We start from the raw sequence: 18,785 nt of genomic DNA, 5'->3' as shown, positions 1-18,785 counted from the left end.
CTGAACTATCTCCGGGATCGGCCCACGTATGGGGAGTTTTTTGCTTACAACGACACGGAAATTTCTTTGGACGCTAGAGGTATACGGCTTCGCTGCAAGAATCAGGGCCCAGGATTACGTCATGCGCAGAACGAGGTAGAATAGGCAACTTCGCGTTATATATTTGACTACCCAAGGTAACATATACATTGAATACCGCGACAGGATACAACTGCGCACTCACTTTGCGAAACGTATCAGGCAGGTTCGAGCGAAACATCACTTTTCATCCTAGGAAGCTTTTAAAGACAATACTCGTCAGTGAAACGGTTTCTTCCGTGTCCATTAAGGCCATTGATGAAAGTGCGTCAATTAGTACAGCCACGTTATTGTTAAACATACAAATGGGTGGTGGTATCTCTGTCGACATCGACGGCGCGGAGACGGCGATTGGCTTACTCGAGGAGTAGGTGGTGGTGTCAAGCTGCGATCGGGTGCTGGAGAAACGTCCCTGAGCGGTTCCATGGGCTGATGAGGCAATTTGCCTGGATATGTGTGCGAGGGCGAATATGTTTCTCAAGCGGAGCGTGGTACCACCAAGACATCGTCGATCGGTGGAACCTCTGTACTTGGAGGTGATTGTAGTACCTGGCAATTTGACCCAAGTCGCCGCAGCTATAGCTCACATGCATCGACGATCAATGAACTGCTCCTCGAAGCGCTCAGACGAGGAAGCGTCGTGTATCAGAGTGAAGTGGCTGAGGCTGCTGCACAGGAGGTATGGTCTGTGTGCGTGCAAACCTGCCGAGGTGAGGGTGTTCTCCAAGTCGGTGTTCGTGCGTAAGTCATGGAGCTTCTTTGTGGTTGATATCTGTGACACATACCGACGGTTGGCAAGGTGCTCCTGTGAGATTGTGAGGCGCTCCTGTGCGTGACACCAGCCGCCCGCTGCAACAAAGCGCAGGGTGCTGCAGGCGCCATTCATTGCGGGTAATAAGCATCAGTTTGTTGCATGACGTTGGGCTCAAGTACCTTGGGTCGCAGCAATTCTTTGCGCACAATCTGCCGTAAAGTAGACTAAATATCGGCGGACGGGCTCTCATCGACGCTAGCACTTTGGTGCCATTGCAAACAGCAGGATTTGATGTTCAAGAAGCCCGCCACACTCACGGGACTGAACGTACACCGACGAATATTTTAGAACAAGTTACGCACGTAAAATTTAAGCAATACTGCTACTACTAGCTTTAAAACAAGACATCGGAAATAAATGTGTGCCGTAAAGGTATACCATTTCTCTATCAGTTGCTTCACCTTTCTTTTTTGTTTCCCACTTTCGATAAGGCAATGCGAAAGTTTACCTTTAACAATAATAGACATTTTGCCACTAGCGAAGCATTTGCCATTACTTGAAAATTTATTTCTTCGCGAGCATGAATCTCAGTCATTTCGGGCTCCCCATGCTAGAAGTTACTGTTGAGCTCGTACTTTTATTATTCACACTGTTTGTTACGAAATGCTGTTTGCAACGCTGAATGCTTGTTTGCCTGCTGTTTCCCAAGCGTCTGACTGTGTTACGCTATATGATTACTTAACGCACCTTGTTTGGATATTTCAGCTATGATTACTTTTATTAAAATAATTTATTCCTATTGTACAGGTTTGTCGTTCTCTATACGTTTCTCTGCCTATTTTTTATGCCACAAGCATTATGGCAGGGCATTTGGCAAACATGTTTGTTTCCTCAGTGCACGCCCTGTCACAAATTGAAATTAGATCCCCAGTGCGTCAATAACAAATAAATGAATTATTATAATGAAGGTGACAATGAGCAGCAGGAAAGATAACGCGCACAATTAAGAGTGACACATATTTCTGGTATGTACACCAGTGCGGCTGTAGAAGGTGGCCGCATCATAAAGAGCTGCTGTGTCTTTTACTCTGGCTTTTGAAAGTTGTTCAACAACGCGTTTTTGATTATTAGTGTTGTGTGCGTTCGCAATACGATACTCGTGAGGCACTTCTATCATTGCAAAACAGTTTATTACGCGAAAATTGGCGCACTTAGCGAGGTACCCAATTTAAGACGGGCCGCATTTTTTCCAAAGTTAAGCCATCATGTTTAAGCGGAAAAAGACATGGAGATAGCATGTGGCGTGCTCAGAGAGGATGGCAAGAAGGTATGACACACGAATTTTTAAACATGTACTGCAGCACAAATTGTCCTAATAACGTATCCAAATCCCTGTAAAGAAAAGCGAGGTGAGAGTAAACGTTTGTGCAAAAAATGATAGCGTTAATGCCGAAATGAGTCACGGTGATATGTGTATGTTAGGATGAAGAAAAAGCGCGTTAAGAGGCATCGATACAAGAAATCTGAATGAACACGTAAAACTCAAGGGCAGTCACTCAAGGCGCCAAAGTGCCTCAGTCTATCGCCTTTGTGGTAATATAACATGTATCTCACCCTTTTGTTCAAGCCTATCCCGTCACTGTTGCATTCAACTCCATCTGGTGCAGAATAAACGTCTTCACGTAATTTCTTACAGCAGTAAACATAGCAGTCTTCATCCTGAATTGAAGATAAGTAGGTGTATATTAATCAAATGGGAAGCTGAAAAAAACTCGGGACAATGTTACAGTACAGCGGGAACACTGCTGAGGGATCTCTAATTGATATGCACAAAATATTCTCACGTGAACGCGACATGAGTTTGCAGCCTCCTCCCTCCCAACAAATTTTCGGACACAAGAGACTGTTCTTTTCATTTGGTTAAGTCTGCCTAGATTATCAATGCAACTAATTCATCTTCTAATTGACCCCGCTATCCCGGACAATCGGCAACCTATTTTTGGGGTAAATTTTGTGAACACGATGTAAATGCAACGCACTTTGCTGCAGCGACTTGTGCGTGGGGCATTGTGCTGCGCACAACTATTTCCTCCCGCTTTCGGAATTTGACGAAACTTGCATTTCCTGAAGGAATAAATTTATTAGCGTATGGAAGCTAGTTGGACGAGTCGGTACATCTTCATAACTATTACACACAGCGCACACTAAAAAACACGGTCGAAGAATAGACAAACTTCGTTCAGGTCTTGTAATGTGCGCAGTGTGTAATAGTTATGAAATTTATTAGCTGCACGCTTCTCGCAACGGCGCAGCGAGCAACGGCCAGGTGGCGGAAAGATCACGTGTCGACCACGTGACCGGACCTCCGGTGCCTGTCGGTGCCAAGGAGGTTCAAGAAAAGCTGCCGGGGTGCAGGGAGCGCCCATCAAGTGAAGCCGCCGCGGCGCCGTCTTGATTGGAAGGATGTGCCAAAGCATGCCAGTCACCGAAGCTTATGTGTTTCGGATGGTCGTATCTTGCCCTGCGCGGTGCTGTGTGGATCCCAAAATGTGCTAGCGCGCTCGGGTGTTTTTATGAATGTCGACGTACAAGCAGCTGACATGTCGGCGTTATCCTTCTCGTGTAAAAAAGGCTGCAGATTAGCACTGCCTTGCTCTAAAATAAAGGAAAATTCTATATTTCGGGCTAAAGGAAACCGCCGCCACCAAAGTTTCGAGACCCTCTATGCAATGAGGATGTTAAACCACCGGCAACACCTGATGATAATGAAGATAATTAATACTTATGTTCGTTGCGTGTACTGCTATTTCCCGTGCTTCGTATTCAATTATTAGTTGTTTTTTGTTCTGACAACTTTCATGACTGATAACTTTATACACTGCATTAAAGACGAATAAACGCTAGTTATTCCGCGAATTTGTTTTCCCCTTTGTGCCAACTGCATAACGGTAAAATAGAAGAATGCCCCAGAACTCCGATATGTTCGATCTGGAGATCTCCAGTATGGCTCGCCTCATCGCCCAAAGTGTTGCATTAGTGCTTGGAAATCCATTAAGCAAGCAAAAACCGCGGGAAAAGGCGGCGAGCAGCGCTGCGAAGCTCGTGGCAGGCCGCTTCTTGCCTCCCGCAAGATGGCCGCCATTGGCTTCACCCGAGCCCATAGGCTGGTATAGGGGACTTCCACTCCAGCAGTCTTCTTTAACCTCCTTGTCCGGTGCCGACTCGGTGCCGATGAAGGGCTAATGGTGCTGATGGGCCTAACTTAGAAGCTAAGCCGTGACACACAGTGCTTCATAAACAAACGCCGACGATCGCAAAGTGTGCCCTTTTGAGAACATTTTTTGTTTTCGTCATCGCCTCGATTTGCACAAAGAAAGGAATGCTGTCATTCGTGGCATTCAGACTGCGAGGCACGTGATGCTGTGAAGCCGTATAGCATCCGCTGGAGCGGCGGCCAGAGGCAGGCTCCGAGTTAGACTTGCCTCGTACCGCGGTTCTCGTTCGTGCTACAGATGTGGCCGTGGTTGTCGCATATGACGAAAGATAAAATTCAGATATTGGGTTAAACTACCGGTCACTGTGTTATATAAGTATATATTCTGCTTTACTAACTCGTGTTAGTTGAATTTACCTGTTTCGCTTGTAACCACACCCCTCTATAATGCCGTAATGGCCCTGAGGATAAGCCAAATAAATAAATACATAAATAAATATAAGGACGTAGGCTTTTTCAGCGAGCTGAAAATGCTCTGGCTCTATAGCGTTTGTTTTTACACATCAATGTTTCATTGTATACCATCCTCTGGTATGACTACTTTTAATAAAAGGTTTATCTCAGGAAGAAGTATGTCTCATGTTTGTTTCGCTGCTTAGAATATTCGGATTTCTTAGAGAAAGAGGTAAGTAAAAAATTAATTTGATCAGTTATTCTGGGACAACCATCGGGAAAAGAATGCTATGATATGGAGATGTTAATATGGACAATGTTGTCCTGACTTCCCTATGCAGCCCACGGCTCGCTAACTTCGAAGGCGCGGTGCCGCAGAGCGCGGTTGAAAGGGCCTGCGTCCTTTTGTGCAAGGGTACTGATCGGACTTGTTTACGTTTTACATTGCTTGGTGTCGTTGAAATGTGCCAGGGCTTAAAGCCCCTTCTTACTGGTATACTTTCAGTGCCACCGGCGGGAGCGTCTTGTGCAATCTCTGTGCAGCTTATTCAGCTTCTACTGAGCCGCCCTGCTGGCACTGCCATAGCGTTTTGGAGCGTCGCAGTCTGCACAGGCGAAGTAGAAGTTGAAGAGCTGCGAAGAGCTCGGTCAACAAAGCGACCCAAACTGACAAGAGCCGGTGCTTCTTTGTGCTTCCTGCGCATGCAGAGGAGAGGCGAGGGTGGCTGGGGGATTCTCCTCACTCCAGCACCCTTTCCCCTCGGGCGCAGTCTCTAAGCGAGCATAAGTGTCACGCCATAATAAGCGGGGGGAACAGGGATCCCTGTCACGCCTGCTAAGCCATAAGAGGAGTTGCTGATCCCTCCTAGTTAGCGTCATCGGTAAGTGTGGAGAAATATCACGCTTAGATTAAGCGTGTATAAAAATGCAAACGCATGCTTTGAGAAGGGTGAATATTTCTGGAGTGTAAACTCATCGATGAATCTTCGAAAAGTTTACGCCGCATTCTTCAAAGCGTAAGGCATACGGACAAACTCCAATAGCCCTAATAGAGTAGTGATTCCTGCCTTCGCAATGTCGCTGGGTTCGACAGGAATTTGGTAATTACGCGCTCATCAAGTCAATCTTGCTGCATATCTCAGTTCCTGCGAGAGGAGCGCTGATGTCGTGTGTGTGGCGAAGGGGAAATTGGTACAGAGTAGTGACGGCATTTAAAGCTCGGTAATCTGCACAAGGCCGCCAGTCACCAATGTCCTGCTTTACAACCACATGGAAAGGTGAAGACCAATTGCTGAAAGAAGGCCGAATAACGCTGAGCTGAAGCATGCTCTCGAACTTAGAGCGCGCGCCGGTGGTCCGGTGGTGGTGATATGATGCATGACCTTGTGCTTCACGGCCAGCACATCGTTTCGGGGCTTCGTGAGTGGTGGGTACTGAACAACTATCCTATCGTACGCTGAGACTGGCTGAAACGTAGCGATGCCTGATGAGGTAAGGTTGGACTGCAGGCCAAGTACGTCGAGGCATGTGACGTTATCGTTTAGGCGCCAATCGCCAACACTCACATCTAAGTTGAAATGGTTGAGGAAGTCCGCACCGAGTATGGCAAAGCTGACTTCGACGATCACAAACACCCATCTGTGCAAGTGCAGTCCGACGTCTATCATTATTAACCGAAACCCATACGAGGCGATGACAGTGCAGTTCACCGCATTCGGCGGTGGTGTGGACTTGCGGCGTTGGCGATCTGTGGCCGTGGCAGGAACGATAGAGAACTCGGCTCCGGTATCGACGAGGAGGCGGGTGTCGGTTATGCGGGCGACTACGAAGAATGAGCGGCTTCCTGAAGCGTCAATGTCACATGCCCCGCCATTAGCGACTGGCCGGTTAGATTCCTCTCCGCGAATAAAGCTGGGTTCCAGTGTTGCGGAGTTACCACTCCAGAATTTGAATGTCTCCGGAATCGTTCCCTATTTTACCGACCCCGGAATGGACGGAACTGGATGGCGACAAAGCTTGGAGGAATGGAATGAGAACGGAATTACGTTTTTTTTTTTTTGAAAATGGAGTGTTTTCTTCGTCTAACCTTTTTTTTCGTCAGAATATGCCGAATAACCAACTAGCCCACGCTTAAACATCAGTAAGTGAAAGCCTAGGATTCAACAATAAAGCAGTATCTTTAATATGGCTTGGCTGATTACAAGAACGGCACGTTTATAGACAACGCGCCTACTACGATTGTGTCCTTATAGACTTGGTTGCTCCGAAGTTTGTCTAGATTCTTCGCATAACCGTAGCTCTATGCCGTTGGTATCTGTCGTACGGAGCTATGGCAGGAGCATACCCCCCTCCTTCCTTACGTCTTGTGACCTTTTTTTACCTCGGCGAAACCTTCTCCCCGGCCGCCTACTGCCAGCCTATCTTTTGCTTCTTTGTTTTTGCTACTGTAGCCGTCGACGACTCGGACACACATCCGAAAAAGAACTTGTTTAAGTTCGGATGCGTATTGTCGCTGGTGCGATGCTGGTGTGCGCTGCATGTTTTCGCATACCAGCTTGCGCGCCATCTCAGCTCGTACTCCTCCCCCTCCCCCAACCCTTTTGCAATACTGTGTCCCCTTTCTAGACAAACAGACGCCCCAAAACTATGTAGACTAAGGTCCGCAGGTCAGCGCAGCAAAGAGTCGTACAGGGTGAACTCTGCGGCCTCTCTCTCCACACAGATAGAGAGAGAATAAACATTATAAATCATTGGCTTGGGAAGCCAGCCGATGCAAGAGAGACCACGTAACTGCGGTCACGGCGGCGCATCGCCGAGCCCCGACGAGACGATTCGCGCTGAAGAAAACCCACGTTCACTCTGTTCTAGGATAGGGGGAGGGACCCGGTGGCGCCGCCGCCGCGCTGGCGTTAGTTAGCGGCCAGAAAAGACCAACGGTTCATCTAGTGGCTCGCTCATACTGTGGATGGTAGACAGTGCTTCGAAGCATCTCTCTCGGCTTTCTGTGCTACCAAACCCACCCTCCTTTCCAGCCTTGTAGTGGTAATAAAAAGCGCTTCCATAACGCAGTGCTACACTGGCTCCTGCGCCCAGCGGCTCACAAACGCAGTAAGTTCGCCAATATGCTGAGAAAGCTCCTTACCACTTTTCCGAGTCATCCAGGCCTTACACAAACTCTGCACGCATCTACGAAGGCTAAAGTGGTTAAGCATCAACTGAGGCTGGCGACAGACTTGACTGAGATTATCTCCCCTGTAGAGTAAGCCACGGAGTTTTGCAGAAAGGGCACGAGACAGTTGGGCTTTCGCTTAGAGCATTGCGAAATATCAAAGTTTCTCTTGCGGCAATATTAAGCAAAGTACACTTCTTTGCAGAGATGCGTTCTGTGGTGCTCGGGAGTGGGTGTGTTTTGTAAGGGCAGGAAAGCGCCAGCACTGTCACAAATGCATATTCTGAAGCAAGACTCAGCGGTCTGAGGATTATACTCGCGGACAACTTTCTGTGGCAATGAAGGGAAAGCTACCCAGGCAAAGCGCCCACTAGCGAGAGCGGTTCTGAAAAGAGTCCCGTGTTTTCATCCACGTTCGCATCAACTGGGGGAGGGAAAATGCAAATACGTTATTAGCAACATGTAAATAAGATAAAACACACCACTGAATGTGAAAGTTTACTTATTCTGCGGCACTTCCCTTACGCGCCTGGCTAAACGAGAAACCGTCCCATTCGAAGCTGCGTCGATTCAGCGTCTGTTTCGAGCAACCAAGAGCACTGTCAAACGCTGGCGGACTACCATGCGCCGTAACACTTGTGCAGCAGCCACGCGCCTGTAGCTTGCCCCTCATTGCCACGGAATGTTGTCCGCGAGTATAAAAACATCACGGCAAAAGGAAAGTACCCACCAAGACAATATGCCTGGATCCATTGCAGGGAAATTTTCTCTTTACCTTAGATATGCCACTTGCGGAGACATGGTTAAGCCGCTGACTTATTTGAAAGCGAGCGCTGGCCGCTTTCCCTTATTTTCCCGCCTTGCAAGGGTAGTTTGCACTGTGAATGCGACGTCAGCTGACGTGGAACGCGTTTCTTCGTCATCCCTGATAGTGACAGCGAAGCGAAGTCGTCTGCCAAGCATCTACTTCGAGCAGCTCATGATATTGAAGCGCAACACATAGCTAGGTAGAAGGCAATTGTTTTATCTCAATTTTTTTTTATTTACAAGTAACCGCTGAAGCATCCGTCATTATATTACAGGACTGGTATTGCCGGAATGGATTTGAACTGCCCGGCCATCCACGGAGTGGGAATGGGCTAGGGTTTTGTTATTCCGAGGAATTAAATGGAACAGAATTGCGGGAAGTTCTAAGTCTCCGGAATGGAATTGGAATAGACTGGAGGCACCCATTACACACTGCTGGGTGCAGCGACTTTCTTGTTGCATGTTCGCAAAGGCGACGATGTTACTAGCAAAAGTGCCGCGGCGAGACTCTATGTGCGCTGCGAGCCTGCGAATGCGAATGCTTGCGATGAAGTTGGTCGCCCATGTTGCCACCTATCCTCAGCTTCTCCAGTGCGCTGATAAAGTGGTCGACTATTTCTTCCAGGAGCGAGAGTTCAGTCTCCTGGCTCGAAGACTCTTGCAGCGGCGATACGTAGCTCTGCCGCAGACGATCAGTCGCATATGCAGTCAGCGAGTGCAGCTAGCCGATCGAGACTCGTCTCGTCGGAACCCGCCAGCACCTTGCGTGAGAAGTGTGGGAGGTGCGTCAAGAACAGCCGCGCAAAATTGGAAGCCGGCTTTTGTTTGCGCAGTGGCCACCCAGCAACTGACGCAACCAGTGCAGCAGTTGTGACGGTCGATGGATGCCGAGTTCTTCGGAGAGGATCTGTTAAAGCCTATTATTCTATTCCGATGGCTCGAGCCGCTGCAGGACCTTGCCTTTCAGGTCGTTCCTAGGCTGTTGCCGAAGGTAAACCAGTTAGCAAATCGCCTATGGCATCGGAGTTGTCGGAGGGTAGTGCGACGACGACGTGTAGTTACATTGGTGACTGTGAAGTGATGCGCCGGAGGTGAAAACGGGCCTCCACTTGCATAAAGTAAAGTTGAGGATTCTTGAGCTAAAAGCTGGGAAGCTGAAGTGCTGCGTCATGACAGGAGACGTATTCGTGTCGTTTTCTCTGTAAACAGGAGTAGCAGCAGCGTCGCCCTCAGCTAGTGTTCGAAAAAAAAAAACGTAAATGTGCTGGGTCACCACTCGTTGGGAGCTCGGTTTAGCGGAGGCAAGAAATACACGTTTCCACAGGCTGAGAATGGAGAGTAGACTGGCTTTATTCAAAAGAAAAAGCAAATTGGTCGAGTGGCCACTGTGACGACCCTGTAGGGCGAGCAGGGTGCAATGACCTCCACGTTTATGCACGGTGAGGGGAGCAAAGGGCAGTGACCGCCACGGCGCGGCAAACTGCATTTCCAAGGAACGTGGACAGCGAAATGACGGACGTTCACTTCAACGTTATCCTTTAGGCGCCAATCGAGAACACTCACACCTCTGCTGAAATGGCTGACGAAGTCCGCTCCCAGTATGGCAAAGCTGACGTCGCCGATCACAACCACCCATCTGTGCAAGCGCCGGAGACCGATGTCAAGCGTTATTGACCGGAGCCTATACGACGCGTTGGCAGTGTTGTTCACTGCGTGGTGCGTGTGTGTGGACTTGCAGCTTTGGCGATTTGCGGTAGTTTCGGGCACCATAGACAGCTCGGCTGCGGCGTCGGCGACGAGGAGGGTGCCGGTGAGACTGTCGACTACGAAGAATAGGCTGCTTGCGCGTGAACCAATGTCGCATGTCGCTGCAACGTCGTCCTGTAAGCTAACTCCTCGTTAACCACCCACATCAGGCGACGTGACGAGCATAGTGTACCAAGAACTCGAGGCTCTATACCCGCCTTCCAATAGAGCCAGGGTATCCGCCACCTCAACACCGGCTGCTTCATTGATCCGGGCCGTTTTCCGCAAGGAATTTGCGAACCTTGGCATCTTCTGTACTGTCTGCGCCATGGACGCTCCTGACGCTGTCCTAGACTCCGCGGGGAGGGAACATCACGGACGCTACGCCCTTCATCATTCCAGGAGACCGTCGGAATGGAGAACTGGCAATGATAAACCTTCCTGTTTGCACTGCAGCTGATCTGGGCCCATTGCTCGCTATTGCCGCAGCCAGTGTCCCTCTCAGTCCCCTAGCCCATTTCACGCTTACTCTGGTCCCTTCCTTAGTGAAAGCTGCTATCAGGGCCGTACCGAATTATCTGCACCCAATGTGCCTGAGCAAGGTACGCACTACGCCTAATCAACTCCCGCGCTTCGCCGTCCATCTCGTAACCGACTCGCCAAAGCGCTCGTTCGCCATGTTAGAGTCGTTGATTTTTGCCGGAAAACAAGATTGCGCAGCTTATGGAGGTGAAGCTGCACTCTCGCCCTTATCCGAAAATCCTCTGTTTTCTTTACGTGCCCACCAGAACAACCTTAAAGTCCATGCCGACGGCGTTCCTGTCAGAGCGTTGGTTTATACTGGGGCACACGTCTCTGTCATAAGTGCCAGTTTTTGTCGACGTATGAAAATCCTTACACCTCCTGCGACCCGAGTCGTACGTGTCGCTCACTGTGTCACAGTCGTTGTTTGGATGCGCACAGCTCGGCTTACCGTTGCTGGACACCAGGTAGTTGTTATTTTTATGGTCTTTGCGTAGTGCACTTCCGACCTTATACTGGGATTTTATTTTCTTTCTGCTGATTCCGCTCTCACTGATTCGTTCACCGGTGTCCTGCGCTTAGAACTTACTCGCCTCTGTAAACCCAGTGATCAACCCCCTCCGTCTCGCTTACATTACGGCGACTTTATCCACCTAAATTGAAAATCTTGATGTATGCTGAATTGTCATGTGCGTAAGCAGTTACAGATCACGACTACCACCGCCGCCGGTGGGGAACTATCCCACAAACTTCGAATGTTGTGGGATCGTTCCCCACCTGCGGCAAGTAGTTTTTTCATCCACTTTCATTTCCAATTATTTATTGCTTCTTTGTTTCATTTATTAAGCACAAGTGATTTCCCCTATGTTTTCCTTGGTGTCAGTGTTTGTTGGCTTCTTATGATAGGCCTATTAAAATCTGGCCCATCGGTTAACCCATTCTTTTCTCGTTTATACTGAGAGAGGGTGGTATAGTTTCCCGAGAGGTTTAACCAAGTGACAGAATTCTGTTTTGCTCGATATGAAGTGAGCAACCTCAGGCAAAAAGATATCCGAGACTTATATGCTACGCAGGAAGAAAGTGTTGCTCATCTGTTTTCGTGGCGAGTCCAACGCAAGAGGTGCTAATCTGTCCTGATGCTTGGTGGGACGGGACTGCGAGTGCCATGTGAAATGAGAAACTGACGACGTAATACGCGGAATATGCTGGAGGTGAACAAAATGACACGTACAACATCTATACTTCAATTTCATAATGGTAGCTTATGTACTAACAAAATAGACCACAGTCTTCGTACATTGGCTGTCTAAACAAGCATGAAAAATTCAGAAAAAAGGCAAATGCGATACCATACAAAATATTGTCCAGTGTTCTTCCACAGAGTTTTGCAATGTCTAGAAGAAGTAAAAAAAAATCCAGATGTCTTACTAAATGTTGCGTTCACAGAAGCTTCCTACAGAGTTGTTTAAAATGTTTCCATAAGCCTGTCGATTGACTCACGTGCCTACAACTATGGATAGAGCATGCAACACGCAAGCGCTAAAAGGCGCCTGTCATATGCAGAGATAGAAGTACTTACACCACAGCTAGTCGACCGATGTGCCGCACAAAACTGCGATTTAGAAACTTTCGGGGGCGCTGGAAGAGGCTTCGGTGGAGTACTGGACGTTTCTTTCTTCACACATCGTAGATGTCTGCAACAATAAACAAACAATCACGAAAGCGAAATCAGAGCAGGACAGTTCTTGCTGCATAATATAGCAAAGGCACTAAGTATCATTAACCTATCACACCGGTGATGACAATTTGCAGGCTAAAAAAGTTATGAATTGCATGATGAAAATGTAGGGCAGACGAGCAGGCAATTACATGTGGGTAAGAATGTACATATCACGATAAAAATGAAAAGGAGATGCGACAAGGCATTTCTGCCTTTATCTGATAAGAGGCGCATGCCCAGATACCTACACCAGGCATAACGCTCTGTCGCAGGAAAGTCTCGATGCATCCGTCTTGTTTATCAAGCGCACGCTTGAAAGCAGCACAATAACAGAGCGCAAGCGCCTCATCACGTGGTATTACTTTCTTCATATTGCGTGGGCTTTCTTTTTCATATTGCGCGGGTTTCTCAAGCTGCTCTACAACTTTGCGTATCACAATTGGGGTCTGCAGCCACTACATATAAAGTTGATTAATTAAACGCAACTAATCCGTTAGTTCCTGTCAGAGCTGGTGTGGAGCTGACCGGGCAACGGGCTATGGAAAGAGGAATGATAGGTGTAACGTTAAGGGATAAGAAAAGAGTAGACTGAGTGAGGAAACAAACGAGAGTTAATGACATCTTAGTTGAAATCAAGAAAAAGAAATGGGCATGGGCAGGACACGTAACGAGAAGGGAAGATAACCGATGGTCATTAAGGGTTATGGAGTGGATTGCAAGGGAAGGCAAGCGTAGCAGGGGCTGTCAGAAAGTTAGGTGGGCAGATGAGATTAAGAAGTTTGCAGGGACAACATGGCCACAATTAGTACACGACCGGGGTAGTTGGAGAAGTATAGGAGAGGCCTTTGTCCTGGAGTGGGCGTAACCTGGCTGATGATGATGATGATGAATCCGTTAGTTGAGGGGCAAACAAAAGATAGCCTAACTCTAGGCCAGTGCCAAGATTATGCAGTAGGGTTCGACTCGTGCCGGAGTACCTTTCATTTTTAAAACATTGGCTGAAATTACGCGGGACAACTTGTGTAATAAAAGCCTGAGCGTACTCAATTTGACCAAAAATGAGAGTTATGCCATGTCAATTAAGCTTTTGCAAGTCGCTGCTATTTGATATATGTACATTGCCATGGCAGATGATAAACTGCAACAATGGTGATAAAGATTAGGCTGGCTGTGAATTTCTTCCGTTTGTAGGATTGAAAATATTGGTGGGCTCAGTCTATAACTGGGAGATCAGTGCTGATGATTTGAAAATCAGTTTGAAGATACTCAACATGGTGGACAGTGAATTATTCTGTGCAGACAAAGGGACACTGTCCTAAGGAGGCAACACATAGCACTGCTATAGCATTAATGTACTGAGAACGATATGTATTGAGGACGATATGGCTAAGACTTGTCTCAAAAAGAATAAAAGCATGTGAGCCAGCAAATCACATGAATACAGATTTCTCCCTGTCACCTTTTTTTGTCCTTCGGTGTCTCTGTCACCGTTTTCCGCTCGAATGGACTCACGCGCCCAATAATACATGTTCAGCAGCGCTATATTCTAATAGTATAAGTAATATATAAGAAGAGGCGTGCGCTCACAAGCACACGGTGCTCCCTAAATTGACACAAACATCTCAGAGGTCGCACAGAGCAATCTAGGTTTCAAGCGTACATATGTGACATAAGGACGTCCGCAATCATTTCTTTCAATGTAAGTTACCAAATCGAGAACATATATGCATCGGCAACAATGATGCGCTAAAACCAGGTACAAGACTCGGCCATAAATGAGATTGCTCAACGCGCCTTTCTTTTTTTCATTATATGCCGTCTGAATGGAGCGTGTTATTCGGCCCACTAGACCCTACACACTACACTCTAAGCGCTCTGTGGCAATCTTGTAACCGTCCACGCATAAGTCCCGCATGCACCGTCGATCGCCGGACATCAGGACGGTATCGTCTGCGGCCCGAATGTGCCTGAACCATCCTTATATTTCATATCGCAATAAAACAGTTGCCGCACTAACAGGAAAATAGGTGGAGGTTCTTTTTCGAAGAAAAAAAGAGACAGCCTATTGTCCTCAGCCCTCGCTTTATATAGTGGTCTACAGCGAAATGTAAGTCCTCGTTTGGCAGCTTATGACTATATAATAGAGATAGGATGGCTGTGTCTTTCTTGGTGCGCAACTCGTCTTCTGACCGTCCTTCCGAGCGATTTTTTCTGTTATTTGTTTTATTCCCTTAGCATTCATAGGGTGCTTCACATACGTTCTGCTGCTACCTATCTATGTTTGTGTCAAGAAATTTTCCCACCTTCCTGGGTCACTGTGTAGTATATGGCCCAATGGTTAGAGCATCAGGTAATCAAGGCCATTTCACAAGGGTCCTTCAAGAGCATCAAGCTGACGCCTTAGCATGTCGCACCACTGATGCCCTTGGCATGTGCCAACTTTTCAATGAACACCTTGCACACCAACGCTTTATCGAGTTAGCCATGAACGTATTGGATTTCTGCGCCTATTTTGTGCACAAATCGCCAACTTTGGTCACTGAGTTTGTACTACTGAGTGCACGGCAAACCTAACTTCAATTATCGGCGTTAGCTGGTGCGCTTCGCGTCTTGGAGGCTTGGCGCCGAATTTTTACAAACTCGAATAGATGGCGCAGTGCGTTTACAAAGAAGCGCTAAACGGGAGACCGGCTGCCACATGAGGCTTTTCCTGGCGTTCACGCACACCGGGGCGCCATGAATTTCGGAGGCCATGCGCAGGTTTCCGATATGCCACGTTAGATAGCGCCATAGGAAAGCGCGAAAGAAGACTGTCACTGCAGTAAAAGCCTCATACGCAACTCGTTTTGACGGCAGAAATACGTTTTTCGCTGTAGTCATTCAATTCTAAGCGCATTACCATCGACATTCATTGTGAGAAAGACTATGCCAAAATTGTCGGAATTGAAAACATCCCTTGCCTCATTCTTGGCACTTTGCGTTAAGTAGGCAGGTACGTTCTTGTGTCACCTCGCCTTAAGAAAGTTAAGACAATGCGTGACTCATGTGGAAATCGAACCAGTGCGTACCTGGCCGATGTGGGATTCGAGCCGCGTCCTGTAACCACTACGCCACCGTCAGTGGCGCAGCCAGAAATTTCGTTGAGGGTTGGGGGGGGGGGGGGAGGGGGCTCACATTGCAGCACGACCTCCTCGTTATTAATTTGTCTATGGGTCAGATACATGAATGATAACTGCATTGCCATTGCCAAAAATGCTGCAAACGAATTGTTAAACGCTACGCACTGTAGACAATTAAAATACGAATTCTTTAATAAAAGAATACACTCGTATGTCCAAAAAATTGTTCCCGAAATAACGGACATCAAGGCTTCCATGTCTTCTGTCTATTTAATTGGTAAAGAAAATATCACATGAACTTTAAGACTAATCAGTTCTAAAGAAGCAAACCAGTGCATGTCGCTGATATGAAGAATGCAAAGGGCCATGAAATGAACAATTTGAGGACAAATATTTTAATGACGCTTTGTCATTGAAGAACTTTGTTTACATGTTTGTACAAGTGCCATGGCTAGGGAAGCATCTGAATGACGCTGTCCTTTGTTCCAATGTATTGCGCAGGAGCAGCTCTCACTAGTCGCGCATTGTGAGTAATTGCACCAAAATTATAGTCGCAACAGAGCATACACAAAAAGCAGGAGTTATACAAAATATACGAGGCCGAGCCAACTGTAAGTGAGGAAATTTGAATATACGATAAACGGCGTATTGTATTTAAAAGTAGTCTCCATGACGATTTAAAGATTTGCCCAACTGAATAACGATTCGCATGATTCCCCTCTCATAAGACTCCCATGATTGCTGCTTGAAAAGATTTGTCTCTGACTCCTTCAAGTCAATAACCGACGTGAATCTGGTTCCCTTGAGCTGTCTTTTTCTTCAATTTCCGCAAAATGTGAAAGTCGCGAGATGGCGTTTTCGGGCTTTAAGGAGGATGTTGCAGCGTTTCGCACTTGAACTTTCTAGTTTTGTGTTAACCTCATTAGTGACATGAGGACGGGCATTGTAGTGGGGCAAGATGACCCCATTCGTCTATTATCCACGTCATTTGTTCTTGATTGCGACACACAGCCAATCCGGCATTTCACAATATTGGATACAATCGATAGCCTTTCCAGGTTTAGCAAATTCGATGAGCAATGGCTCCTGGTGATCTAAAAAAAAAGTCAACCCGTTTCTGGTGGAAATGACAGTCTTTGTTTTCTTTGGGGTGGTGTATTCGAACGTTTACACTGTAAGCTTTGCCATCGTGTATCAGGCTCGTAGTAGTGGCCCCAAGATTCGCCCCGGGAGACAATTGCACACAAGAAGTCGTCACTCTCTTGCAATACTGGATCAGATGAGTAAAGGCAGCGCCGAAACTCTCTGTGTTATGGCGGTGGTTCAAAATGTCAGGAATCCATTGCGCACACAAGAGCCGATAAGCAGGACGTTCATGAATTATTGTGTTAATCAAACCGTGGCTGATGCTCGCACGCTCTGCCAGTTCATCAATGCTTTTCCTTCCTTCTACTTTAATCAGTTCATCAACCTTTGCGATTGCGTTGGGGGTGATTGCACGGCGGCTTTGGCCCGGTCATGGATCGTGTTTGCAAGTTTCACGTCCTTCTTTGAGCCGCTTGCTCCAATGCTTCACACTGGCCAATCAAATGCAATGTTCAAAGCACACGGCAGCCACACTGCGTATAATTTCTTTTGGGTAAACACCTTCAGCTGTCAAAAACCTCACAAAAGCACACTGTTCAACTTGTGTAGCCTTCATTAGGTCATGAAACCATGTTCAAGCCAGTGTATGAGAGCATTAAAGAACATTTATCCTCAAACGTGTTCCACTTTTGTGAATGAGAGATGCCTATGTGCTGCGCGCATGCCTCGCAGATAATGAACCGAACAATTATTAGCGGGATGGGCTGGCTCGCTTTCATTTGACCCGCCTTCGTACATTAGATATGCGAGGATAGAATGATATATACACGTGCGAAGAGACAGCTTGATAACTGGCGAAAAAGTGTCGTTGGAAAGAATGTTCACTGTACTTATAGGCAAAATCTCGCAAGAATATGTTTAAATATACGTATAAGTCTCCAATAAATCGACGTATTTAAGAAAAAGTTACTTTATATATTGCGTGAAACATGGCAAATAAACATGTGGAGAAACCACAGATTCGCAGAACACAGAATCCTAAGGCGCGCCTCCTCACATCACTCCTCCTGACGTATCGCGCGCGATAGAAGGCGGTGCGCTTCCTCCCCGCTTTTCTCCCTTGTGTCCACAAGACTGAGCCACCATCGTCGGATCAACCAGCCCGCCCCCTCCCCCCTACGCTTTCACTCGCATATACAGCATGCGGTGCGCGGTCGCGATGTTATCGCACATGGATTTTATAAGGAACATGAGGGCGACGGTAGGAATGCGCATGCACTGTCCATATAGTTGGTTTATAATATTATACTAAAATTATGCAGGAACTGAAGCGTCCCGCGGTTCATCACACTGCACAAAAGAAATAATTAAATCGAACTTTCAACATGTGACAATTCGCTGCGCCACAACAATGACTTCTTTTCTCTGCTGGGGGGGGGGGGCACCAAAATTTAAAAAAAAACGAAGGAAAACATGTTGGCCACAATCGAATGCCTATTTTGGGCACCTAATGTGGCTACCGAAGGTATGTCAAAACCGTGAGACGTTTGGTACACAGAAAACCATAGGCATAGTTTTTTTGTGAACTTAAACTGCGCTAGCGACGAGACATCGAGGTAGATAAAGACAGGACAAACGCAGGCTAACAACTGGTTTCCTGAAATCACACAATCCTGCCTCTTCGAACTATGCGCATGTCCAAGCCAGATTGTAACCGTTGCTTTGACTTCGGTTTTGAGGACGAAAGACGGACTCTTTCCGCAGAAGGAGAAAGGAAGAACTTTATACAATATTTACAGATAGTGTATGATAGCGTACAGGTAGCATAGGAGCGCATCAGAATGACTTGGCGGCTGCAAGTTACGCTCTGACCTCACAATGGGCCGGTTCTCCCTTAAATCCCTTCGGCAACCGCTCGTCGGCAGGAACCGGTTTGGGCGAGTTCTCGTCGGCAGGAACAAGGCGGGGCAGGGTGATGACCTCGCCCGCGTCGAATTCTTGATTCGTCGCGGAGATGGCAGGGCACCACGGAGATGGCTGGGCGCTTCTTTAAGTCACCTCCCGTGTCGAATTCTTGATTCGTCGTGGAGAAGTGGGAGCTCTCTTCGCCTCGTGGT

The 18,785-nt window shown here is 47.4% G+C and overlaps 1 protein-coding gene across 1 annotated transcript in view; it reads right to left on the bottom strand.

Annotated features, from left to right (window-relative positions):
- Positions 1 to 661: 661 nt before the first annotated feature.
- Positions 662 to 18,785, bottom strand: part of LOC140219564 (venom metalloproteinase antarease-like TserMP_B) — a 129,407-nt gene continuing 111,283 nt past the window's right edge. The window contains exons 8-10 of the mRNA XM_072289451.1: positions 12,323 to 12,437; positions 2,447 to 2,551; positions 662 to 904 (exon numbers count right to left, since the gene is read on the bottom strand). Of these exons, the coding sequence (XP_072145552.1) occupies positions 662 to 904; positions 2,447 to 2,551; positions 12,323 to 12,437 (463 nt within the window). The remainder of the gene's footprint in view (positions 905 to 2,446; positions 2,552 to 12,322; positions 12,438 to 18,785) is intronic.

This window comes from Dermacentor andersoni, chromosome 7 (assembly GCF_023375885.2).
Source record: "Dermacentor andersoni chromosome 7, qqDerAnde1_hic_scaffold, whole genome shotgun sequence".
In the NCBI taxonomy this organism is placed as follows: Eukaryota; Metazoa; Arthropoda; class Arachnida; order Ixodida; family Ixodidae; genus Dermacentor; species Dermacentor andersoni.
Note: the sequence above shows the minus strand (reverse complement) of the source record. Positions and strands in the feature narration are given on the sequence as shown.